Genomic DNA, 12,116 nt, shown 5'->3' with positions numbered 1-12,116 from the left:
CATATCTCCTTGTCCCCAGACAAATGCCTGCTCCTGTCACCTGTGCATCAGAAGTGATGCTGGTGCTTACCAGATTTGGGGTTGCAGAGCACGGGGGGGCTGCTGCTGAGCGTTGGGCTGCTGCTGAAGTACCCGCTGCTGCCACAGCTGCTCATGCTGCTCCTCCGCACCGCCGACACGATCTTTATCTCCTTGGTGGGACTCACTGCACGCCCCGAGAAAACACAGGGAGAAAGGGAACCGGTGTCCATTATTAAATGCATTTCTCCAGGTTCTTTAAGACACGAAGCCATGCTTTCACCTTCCTAAGGGGTAAGCATGTTGTACACAAAAGGGTCACTGCGTGAGTATAACACCACAGCTAACACAACAGCTGAACTGCTCCCATAGCGGGATTTTCTAGGAGGCATTTCAGTACAGAGAAATAAGCTTTCCTACTTCCCATTTATTCTTTCATTTCCTGCTTGATAGCACTGTATAGCAAACACTGCAGGATCCCTTCCCCTCATTTTTCTCAAAACCAGCATAGAGTATATGGCAAATTACTCTGGGTTTAGGGGGATTTAAATCCATTCTGTTGGATCGTGGACACTAATTTTTGACCAGCAAGCGAGCTGTTATTTATACAGGAGCAAAAACTACCACAGAGAGCTAAAGATTTGGTAAACTGAGTGAAAGCACAATCCCTGTGAACAGGGATATGCAATACCCTGCTCTGTTTTTTTTCAGATAAACACTGAAATCCCTCTAACAAAAAGGATGCTAAGGATATTTAGCATCCCATGGAGTCACTCTACAGACAGCAGTAGAGTTGATGAGTCACCTGAGAGAAAACTGGTGTGTTTTCTGTTGTCATGGTTCTGCTTGCGCAGGCAAAAGGGGCTGTCGTGGCTTTCTGGCATCAGGCGAGACTTCTCAGTGAGCAGCTCCATCAGCCGCCGCCGCCGGCGGAAATTCATTCTGCACTGGTAGAGCAAGTTGCTGTCCATAAAATGGTGCTTGTTGGACACTGGAAAAAGAAACGGATAGATGTGATTGCTTGGTGGGACTGAAATCTGAGTGTACCTATCTGCCACATGTGCCCTCCCACCAGGAACACTCGCACCTCTTTCCTCCCAGATGCAGACTCAGAAATGGGGCAAGGTGGCTTCACACGGGTGGCTTCAACATGAATGCTTTTATAGGGTCGGTAACACAGGAGGAACCTCAGCAGCCACAGCTGCAAGGCATCTTTCAGAGCACCTTGATTAATGGCAAGCACTCCTTTTTGTCGAGTGGAAGTGGAAGCACTCCAACACTCTGTGACAGGCCGCGCGACGCCCCTCTGGGTGCACGCTGTGTGCCATGCGGAGCTGTGCTCACCAGACTCACATCCCTCCTTCCCCTAAGCCTTGTGCCTCGATCTCAGGTGGCCCCGAGAAGCTGGCCGCCCTGCCTGCCTCCGTCAGAGCCATGGGGCAGCAGAAAAGGGAGACCTGTGCGTTTCCTCTGTCTTATCCACCACAGACACGGTGTCCCAGCCACTTCCTGCATCCCGCTTCCTCTCCTTTGCACGCATATACGCAAAGTTTGGGAACAGGCACCTGGCCAAAAATCATTTCTAACATAACCAGCAGAAGTCTTAATTACAACCTGTTTGGACTCTGAGAGCAGATCCCAGGTTGCTGGGGGACTGAGCGTGCCCACCGACTGCAGCCTGGCCGCAGGATCTGCGTGGCCGCTGTTGCTGCTTCTCAGTGGTGATGTAAAATGCAGCAGTTGGCCCGAGCTCTGTGCCAGGTCCCTGAAGAGCTCTGACTCCTGCAGGGCTGGACTGCAGAAAGCTCTCCTGAGCAGCCCCTGCGTTAGCACTGCAGGATCCTAAATAGCTGCAGGAGACGTTTTGGCTGTGGTCTCCCTGTCCTCACTCAGCTCTGATCACGTTCCACAGAAATGACTTCCCGCAGCTGATCGTTCCCGTGAAGGATCTACCTCCTGGATTTACCCCGTTTAGAAATTGCATTTCTTCCCAGATTGGCTCCCGAGGACTGGCGGGCTGGATGTATTTACAAGTAATGCATAAACAACACCACGGATACGCGCTCAGACAGCAGCCAAGCCTGACGCTTGGCAAACATGACAGGGACTCGGCCTCAGCCTCTGCTGCAGGCGCTGCACCAGGGCCTCGCTCTCAGCTCTGCCCAGCACCTGTGGTCCAAAAGCAGCAGAACCCAGGGTGCTGTGCCCAATCTACAGCCCTCAACATGCTCTTTGATCTCATCCCTTCTTTCAAACCCCTCAACAGGCTCCTTCTTCCTCTCACCCCTTCTGAATACCTTAGGAGGAGTTTGTAGCAGGAGCCTTGTGTGATAGCCTTGCAAAAAAGGCTGGATTTAAGCATGCACTTCCTCTGTCTTTTGACACCAGTGAGGAAGGAATAACCTCAAAGAGCCCAGACATCTCCTGCAGCAGCTTCTGGTCTCAGAGACCATGTTCATGCCAGGGAGGTGAAGTGACTTACACTTACTTCCTTAGAAGAGGCCAGCCTAGCCGTGATGCTCAGGGCTCAGCCCTCCACACGGGCACAGAAGCTGCCATATGGGGTCAGACTGTGAGTCCCTCTTGCAGAGGAGCCTAGAGAAGCCTGTCTCTTGCTTGCCTGGGCCACTGCCAGAGATGGGACACTGCACAGATGGACCTTCTGCCTTTGGGACACAGGGAATAATCAGGGCACAGGAGCTTCATGAACTGCATGTGCCTGTGCACCCTCCACGAGCCACATGGCTTTGCTAAGTCCCATTTAGCACCGCAAGCAATTCATCCCTGTGTCCTGACACCTTCATTACTGGAGGCACACGCTGCTGCTGCGCTCATCGCTTCGGACATATATAGCATACGGTGCTATTAAGCAGCACTCGCTAACGATCACTATTTTTGAAGAACGGAAATCGAGGAGGAGAGATCTGGAGCCTTGCCTACATCCACAAAAGGATTTGCTGTCTGAGACAGAATTAATACGTTGGTGTTCCCAGCCATCACTCTCGTTTTCAGACCACTGCCACAAGTAAAAGTATTCTAATAATAGAATACCACAGGATTATAGAATAACCTGATACAAATAAAAACTAATTTTAAATGAATAAATAAATAAATATACTTTTTTTTTTTTTTGTGATGACATCTTAAAAGAGTTCACTGAAACTTAAAAAGAAAAGCACCACTTAGTCAGCATGCTACTGGGGTTCATAATCTTAAATGAAAGGGGACTCCTCAAATACTCACCTTGAAGCAGAATTACTAAATGTTTGCCATATAAGAAATATCAGCATGGTTTCTGATTCAATTTAAATATTGTGACACCGCAGCTCTTAAGAAAAACAATTCTGTTCTGTTTGTGCCTTTAACTGAAGTGCCCTGACAGCCTTCAGAAATTATGATAATCAGAGATCAACACATGCTTGATTTGCAGACACCATAAAGCACTCAAATTCTGGACTAATTCTTGACCATGAAACCACAGAATATAACCTCTTTATACCATGATACTGCAGCATTTTAGAATAACAATATTTGTTTTGACTAAATATTGTAACATTACATGCTTGCAATAGTGAAACTTAGGTCTTATATTGAAGTAACTATTTTACTCCATGGAAGGGTGAATTTTTACGCAATAAATGAAGACAAGTGTAAAAGATAAGAACAATTACTGTATGTTGTAGAGTATTTGTACGTGGTTTGCGTGATGAATGGCTTGTAGCCCCAATGCTTATAAGAAGTAGCATTAATGCAGAATTCGGAGTGCTCAATGATTTTCATAGTTCTTCATTTCTCCTGATAGTTCACATTTTATGTGGGAATGTTAGAACAACATTCACAGTTTGAGCAAATAATGTATTTGTAGCATCATGTAAGTTTATGCATATTCCTTAATTAAAAGGTAATACTTATGTGCAGTTAAGGAGAGGCTTAAAAAACAAACAGGCATACGTAGCTCAAACTGCCTCATTGTACGTACATCATCAAATGAAATATCTCACCAAACTTATTGGTGTGACCCATGGTCTTTTTGTTTGTTTGTTTGTTTGAATCATCAGCTTTCTGACTTATTCATGATGTAGGATGAAATGTCAAAATGTCCATGCTGGGACTCTGGGAGTGCATCTGGCATGTTGTGGAAAAAGGGATATCCAGACTACAGATGAGAAGAGGTTGAGGAGGGGGAGACAGGCACCAGTGCAGTCTGTCTCTGACACACTCCTCAGATGGAGATGTCCCTGAGGAAAGCAACTGACACAAGGCACAAGTATGTGACTACTGGACATCAAGCACACACAGAAGTTGGTGTTGTCACACTCTGTGCACGACAGCCGAGAGGTAGCAGAGCAGGCAGTGGTGTTCATTTACCTGCTTCAACAGCCAGCATTTTGCTGAAATCAGCAGAGAAAAGTGGGAGTGAAAACATTTCCAAAGCTGACAGCAGAAAGCTCAGAGGGTTGCACAGACTTGCTCAGGAGGGATTTCTTTAAAGGTAATTCAGAGGTTGTTACCTCGAGTGTTGACTCAGAGCTGCAGCAGATAAACTTGTCGTGGCTGACAAGGCTCGTGCTCCAGGTTCCTGTGCCCCTCGTGGAAGCTGCTCCCTCCAGATGGGGACTGACTGAACTACTTACTCCTCAGTTACCTCACTGCCCTTCACAATGCAGCACAGAAAAGCAAACCCGCACCCATTTCGGTTTCTCTTAAAGTGTCAGGCTGCGGCTGGCAAGTATCAGGACCTGTTTCTATACATGATGAGGGTGATGTTGTAAAGAGGAAGGTGGGGTGATTTTATGGGTTTTTCATTCCAGTTTAATTCACCAGTGCTCATGTGGCAACATGTTCATGTTACGATGTGCACTTTATGAAACAGGGAGAAACTGTACCAAAGAGCACACGGTGGCTGGCAAGCTCCAAAATCATAAAAATGCACAAGGAAAGTTCTGGTCCAAGAGGGAAAGGCATGAACATTAACTCCAGGTCATGGATGTCAAGTTTGCAGGTACAGTCACAACCCACCAGTCTGATCTCCCACATACACAGGGCACAAAATTTCCCCCAGAAGCAGAACTAAAAAATTACCTTCTAATCTCACAAAAATACAGTTTGCTTTTACTCTGAAGCAGCCTGTAATGTCCGCTTTACTCTTCCCCTCACGAGTTGTCCCAATTACTTTCCCTGCCAGGCAATAAAGGCTTAACTTAAGGTTGAATGTGTTTAGCTTCTAATCTGTGGACTTTATAACACCTTTGTTGGAAAGTTACATAAGGTCTTGTCAGAAACCTTTGTATAGAAGTCTGTGAAGTTATGGAGCCGACTCTCAAACATATCTTTGATCAGCTGAATAAATAATACACCATAAATTCAGGCTTATTCTTCACACTTCCTCCAGTTCTCCTCAGAGCTTCTTTATCCTTCCTAAAATCTGGATCTCAGAACATGCTCATCGTTATAGCCTCGCTCCCCTTCTCTTACTTACAGTTGTCCTTTTGTACACCTCAGCCTACAGTAATAGTTACTACAACCATACTGTGCTAACACCATAAGCTGGGAACCATTTGTGTAGGTGCCTTGGGTGTCCTTCTTCCCCTGCACAGCATTGCATCATACCAACCAACAGGGCTGGTATTCCCATTTCCTAGGTGTGCTACACTCTATTCAGTTATACGAAAACATACCTCTTTTTGGATACCGACCGACAACAACAGGTTAATTTATACAGTCCAATTATTTGTTTACTGCCTCATTTATCCATAGAGTTTGAAAACTTCGTCAGCAAAGCTTTTTCGTCAGCAAAGCTTTTAGATGATCATTCCATATTTGCTTTACTGTTAAGAAGAGAAAACTCGGTCTATTTATTTTGGCATTTCCCAGACTGTGAACACCTAATGTTGCAGCTTTGGCAGTTCTTGCGCCTGGCTGCTTCACAGTTTCTGTCCAAATGTATGAAATATAAACTGCAATGTCCACACAAATCTTCTTTCAGCTTCCGATTCTGCCATAAAATCCTGGGAACTGCACAGGGCTCAAACAGCCTTTTCTTCTGCAAGGAGACTGATGCACAGCAGAGATAAAAATATTAGCTTTACATTGATTTCATGCAACTGAGGAGGCTTTAGAAAGTACAAAAGCCTATTTTAATAAATGGTGTGACTCATGCCTTAAAAATCGAGCCATTTTCATAACTGGCTCTTTCCCCAAATCCCTCCCACAACCTCAGTTCCCCGTGATTTTTAGGGCTGATAATCTGTGCACATCTCCAGCGTGGTGATTAGTGTTTTCTACCAGCCGAACGCTACAGATCCCCGCAGACACTGGGCAGTGATGTACCCCAGCTGATCTGCATGTCCCCAGAAACATGAAGCCATCATTCGCCGAGCCCGTGGTTATCTATGGCATGGCTGCTTTGTGTCAGGGAGCGGTGCGAAGGAGACAGAAGTTCCCTGAGGAGCCGATGAGCAGTTCTCCTGAAGACAGCAGAAGACAAGATCAAGTGTGTGCTTGTTTGTTTGGGTAAGTGTGTGCGTGTGCTGTGGTTAAGAGGTGAGGTTAGAAAAGCATTAGCAAAGTACACAGAATTCTCAGTGCTGCTGTCAGGTCTTTTCCTACTTGAAGACCCAAGCAGCACTGAACCCTTTCCAGCTGCACACAGCACATTTCCAAGCCCTTCAGTGTAAGACAGCGATCCCAGTTTATCCTTAAGTAGACTATATCTTCATACTGAGGTACTTTGCTCTGTCAAAATAGAGTTAAGCCCAGCCCGAAGCTGCGGGTCCCTTCTGGACCTTCCCCACTACTGGCTGCAGAGGTCTGCCCCTTCCCATAGCACGTCTCAGAAGACCATACCAGTTTTGACCTCTGAAGTGACAGGAATTTACCTCAAAAGAGTTGACATTGTACTGAAAACAAGTAGAGGGTGATGAGAAACTCCTTCAGTGCTATGTGAAGCCCTCAGACCAGCTGTGGGGAGGGACGGGGGCTGCTGGTTGCCCTGAGGGAGGGCATGGCCAGGCCGGCAGGGCTCTGCCGCTCCTCCTGGCATGGCCTCAGCTCCAGCCCCGCGGCCTTTGCTCCCTCACTCCCCTCTCCTAAGCAGAACTGGTGTTTAGAAGGGAAGGAAATAAAAAAAAAAAAAAAAAAAAAAAAAAAAAAAAAACACTGCAAAACAACAGTTCCTTAAAAAAAAAATAACTTCTCTGCATGGATAGCACACAGCTTGCTGCGCTGAGGAGATCAGCACCTCGGGCTGTTTGCCAGCTTGGTTTCTGCCTCTTGCCAGAAAAGCAGTGGAAGTGCGCGGCCACTTTGGCTCGCGTGGGGCTTGGACAAGCCTGTGGGCTTGGAGGAGAAGGTGAGCTGCTCGTCCTGCAGAGCTTCTTGCTTTCAGCATGTCCTCGCCCCCGCTCAGCGCTGCCACCCCGGTCACACAGCACTACCACTCCTGCCCCACCACTCCTGCTCTCCTGCCCTTCACCAGCACACGTGCAGCCTAGGGAGAATAAATGACACTTTAATCTGCACTGGACAATGCTTTTCCCACTCCTCTCAAAGGCTTCCTGTTTTTCTAAAGCTAATCTGGCTTCTGCAAATGCATTTTCATAATGGCACCTATTCAGATTAGTTTCCTTTTACACATTGATGAATTCCACCTGCTTGGGGCTCCCTCCCGTCAAGGCAGAGGGACTACAATGCCCAGTGAGCAGAGAGCCTTCCATCTCTGCCTCCTTGCACCATATAAACATGACACTTGCATTTCCACCTTTTATGAATGCGTATGTGCTGCGTAGACCGCAGATAAGCCCACCTGTGAATGCACTCACCCTGCATTTTAAACTCTTGGCACAGCAGCTGTACTATGTGGGATTGTTTTCACATTTGGATTACGAGGAGTTCGCTGGGAGCAGACAATGGATCTAAGTTTGAACTGCTCCGGTTTCCACTGAGCTTCTTGTATAAAACTGTAAGGCAGATCCTGACACTGAAATAAGAAATCCAGAGAGCTGTTCCAGCTCATTCCAGCAAAGGGCAAAGCCAGTCAGCATGTCCTACAAGTGACAAGTGTCCAGAAAAACACTGGGATAGAGAGAACCATGTCTCCTGAGCTATTGCAATGAAATGCAGTATATATGTGTAGTGAAAAAACAGTCTAGACAACTTTTATTCTGCCTTCAAAGCATAAGGATTACAATACACAGGTGTCAAAAGTTCCTCGGGAAATGAAATACACTGAGTCTCCTGCTCCTATTAAAGCAGTGTGTTCTGCTCAGTGCATTAGCATTTCATTTTCACTGCCTTAAAATAGGTATGCAGAAAAATGTTTCTAAATACACTTTGTCTTTCCAGTAGGTTTGCAATCTATTTGCAGTCTATTTTCAAATACACACTCCTTATTCTAGAATGAAAAGCCAGTGTTGAATCACACTCATTTCAGCAGCCTTTTCAGTTTGTATATGAGGATTTATCATCTTTAATTTAGCAAGTTTACAGAACACAGCCAACTGCTTTTCTCTGCTTCCAAATAAAGTATGGAAAGTACAGTCTGTGGCAAGGGAAGCAGAAGATGAAAAGGCCCATCTGGGTATCTTTTTTATGTTGCAGCTGTTAAAAACTGAAACCCATTCTCTGACAGAAAAATAGAATTCGGTAGTTAATATGAAAAGGCATGTTCATGTGTTATTTCCCTAATGTATAGACATGTGTGGCTCTTTCCAAAATAAGTAAATAAATAAAATAAATAAATTCCTGCTTTAGACAAAGACAATTACAAGGAGAGCACGATGAAGAGCTGACAGAATAGGAAGCTGGAATATTATACAGTCTTGTGTAAATTTCTTGCTCTCTTACTTTTCTACTGAGGTGAAATCATGAAAAACATGCAAAGTTGTCTGCAGGTTTAGCATAAGCAGCTGAATTACTGTAGGTGAGGTTGCTGTCCATATTCATGGGGACTACCACGGAAAGACTGCCACACAAAAAAAAGCCTCAGTGACACTGCCTGGCATCATCGCAGGAGGAACCTGGTTAATAATAGAAACAAAGTTATGCTGGAGGACTTTGAGGACTAACTAGAGGCTTGTGTTTTACTGAAATAAATCAAGGCACCACCTGTAAAAGTAAAATCTTTTACAGTTTTTAGTACTATAGAATGGCCTATGGGACTATATAGACTGAATGCTTTTTGGACTATACAGAATGAATACTTCAATATCTCCAACAGCTGATATGCTCCAGGTTATTGTTATATTAACAATATAAATGATATAAAAATCTGTGTGTTAACTTTGGAGGAGGAAATCTACGACCACTTCAGTCAAGGATTTAGGGGATGCTTCAATGGCCCTTGTAAATTGCTCACCAAAGTTAGTGTTCCCAAGAAAAGGGTTTCCAAAGAGATATCTCAAATTAAGGAAGAAGTCAATATTTCACATAAATGGCAAATTTTCACTCATGAAAGAAGAAATGTCAACTAATCATAAGGAATTGAGTATATAAAGTAAATTTAACACCTCATTACAATTTACAGAAATTTTAGGTGAGAAAGGAACACTTTTCAATAAAAGCAAAAGAAATAAATACATCGTTAGTTATCTAATCTAATTCCACAATCTAAAGAACTTTCAATTGCATCGTATGTCTCGTTTAAAATTAAATGCAGTGATCATCCTGTTCAGGGCAATTCTGCTTCATACAGGTATGCAGTCTTTGCAGAGAAGAGGGAAAGTTAAGTACATGTTTTAGGACTTCTCTGCAGAGACAGGGAGATAGCATGTGTCAATATTTACTGTTCTCATTAAGTCACTACAAAATGTTTGTTTTCATCTCTGGAAGTAATTTGCACAGTGGAGTTGTGCTGATAAAGGATTGATGCTTGAGAGGTGGCAAGCACCTGCTTCTGTGCTGAGCAGAACATGCGCATGCCTTGGGCTCACCAGGTCTAGCCAAGAGCAATTAGCTCAATTAAACTTTTTTAAGCTGAAAGATATTGTAACTGGAGGTTTGGGTAGAGGGGAAGGAGGAAGGACACAGATCATGTCAGGGACATCCTAACACATGTTTTCTATCATTATAAAATCCTAGCACTAATCAGATGTTTCAAGCAAGGTATCTGCTAGCCAGTCACTTGCCAGAGAGATTTTCCCACCCCTCAGTCATTCAGGAAAACAAAGTCCATGTCATTTTCGACACCCATCACAGATGTTCCTCTGCTGGTCTAGGGCTAGGAAGCTTCATCTGGAGCCGCTGTTGACTCATGCAGCAGGTGGGGAGCAGCGGGCAGCGATGTGAAGCACCCCTCGCTGAATCATGCTGCAATCTCTGTCTGGGGAAGGTGCTGGGCAGATGTCAGATCCAGCATGTCAGAGAGGAAATAACACAAAGCACATGTGCTCAAGAGCAAGAAGCAGCTTGGAAAATAGCAACAGTGAAAGAGACAGAATGTGACTTGGCACAAGAGGACGACTGCTGCTGCTCCGCCACGCACCTCTCGCAGGCACACACTGCGCTGCGTGCCCTGCAGGACAAGCACTCTGTATCTGCACACCACAAAATGCTGAAAAGGATTTCAAAATGTGTGGTGGCTGCCACAGAGGAAATGCAAATGCTCATCTTGAGAAGATGCTGAGAATGGATAAGTTACTCTTACTGGTATTAACCAGATTTTTAAAATGGGAAGTGTTTATCCCTCGATTTTCCAGACCTTAAACTTTTCTGCAAGACGTGCAGATGTGTCTTCATCCCCCAGATTCTGTACCCAGACAGTCCTGGAAGGAGGATGAGAGGACTTAATGTGTCAGTGGTTCTCTGCTGCTGGGGCTGTAGGTGCAGGGTAGGTGCTGCAGGAGATGCCATAACCAACTAGCATGTGCCAAAAACGATGCCAGAAAGAGCCCTGTGCATACTCTCATTCCTCCTTGGATATCTCGGTATCTCTGATTTCCAGACTGAGCAAGGGCTGTGCCTGTGTGTGGCTGCTCATGCTGTCCTCTGTCTACCCCTAGCCCACCCTCACTTTGGTCTGATCTACCCCAGTGCTGGCAGACAGCTTTCTTCACCTCTTGCTGCATGTGAATTTTGACCACAGTAGTTAATCTGTCCCACTCTTTCCCTAGGAAGAAAAACTAGGAAAGATCTGGTCTCCATGGAGGAAATTCTTACCTGTTAATTCTACAAAGCTCTGTGTATCTCACTGTACTAGAAATGGGCTTTCACACAGCTGAGAAACGTGTTCCGTGCCCCTTTTGTCCTTGCTGTTCTTGAACGCACATAGCCCTGTTTATAATTCCTCCCACAGTCATCATTCCTATATTCTGGCAAAGCCCATCAGCGTTCACAATGTAGAATAATAACTACTGGCAATTACCCTGCCAATGCAAGCCATGAAGAAATGCGCAGTGCACAATACACTGCTACCTATAATGGTTTTATTCCACGGTACCTGGGGGCACCAGCCCCTAGGAAAGGACATCTGGCTCCTGTTTGTGAGAACAGCGGTTTGTGGGTTATGGTTTGTATGCGCCCGTGGAATTTCTGAAGGAAGCAATTCAGAACTTAAGCACATTTCATCATTTTCATTTATGGCAGGGGAAATATGCATAGTTATACATGCCCGAAGAGATCAGGAGGATTATTTTTAAACTGAAACCTTTGATGTTTTTACAGCATTTACACAATTCCTCTTAAACCAATGTTTTCCTTTTTAAAATTAGCATCAGTGTTTGTTTCCTGTGTGAAACCTGGTTTGTGTCTGACCAATTAAAGTGAAGACAAATGTGACAGGAAACTGTTTTGAATACAGTACCTCAGCTGCAAAATATAACTTTTCTGAGTAATTGAAATGAAAGTCAGTATCAGTAAAAATAAATCGCGCAATTCGGTTGTGGCTGGAAAATTACTACTGAGACTGGCAACTTGATACAACTATTTCTATTACTTTCTATTGCATTAGGTAAGGCAATAAATACTTAATAAGAATAGTAGAGCAAGGTTTATTTTATTCCACATTGTGCATATCAAACAATACTGCTAGCAAAAGATTGCCTTTAGGGCAGGAAAATATTTCATTCTCTATGCCTGTTCGGTCGAGAGCCTTTCTGCTGGTT

The 12,116-nt window shown here is 44.7% G+C and overlaps 1 protein-coding gene across 2 annotated transcripts in view; it reads right to left on the bottom strand.

Moving 5' to 3' along the window:
• DEPTOR (DEP domain containing MTOR interacting protein) overlaps positions 1-12,116 on the bottom strand; it is an 82,420-nt gene that overhangs the window by 24,308 nt on the left and 45,996 nt on the right. For both annotated transcript variants that reach the window (XM_032183299.1, XM_032183298.1), the window contains 2 exons: positions 824-1,009; positions 71-205 (listed from right to left, as the gene is read on the bottom strand). In XM_032183299.1, the coding sequence (XP_032039190.1) occupies positions 71-205; positions 824-1,009 (321 nt within the window). The remainder of the gene's footprint in view (positions 1-70; positions 206-823; positions 1,010-12,116) is intronic.

This window comes from Aythya fuligula, chromosome 2 (assembly GCF_009819795.1).
Source record: "Aythya fuligula isolate bAytFul2 chromosome 2, bAytFul2.pri, whole genome shotgun sequence".
NCBI lineage: Eukaryota > Metazoa > Chordata > Aves > Anseriformes > Anatidae > Aythya > Aythya fuligula.
The sequence above is the reverse complement of the archived record's forward strand: the minus strand, read 5'-3'. Positions and strand labels throughout refer to the sequence as shown.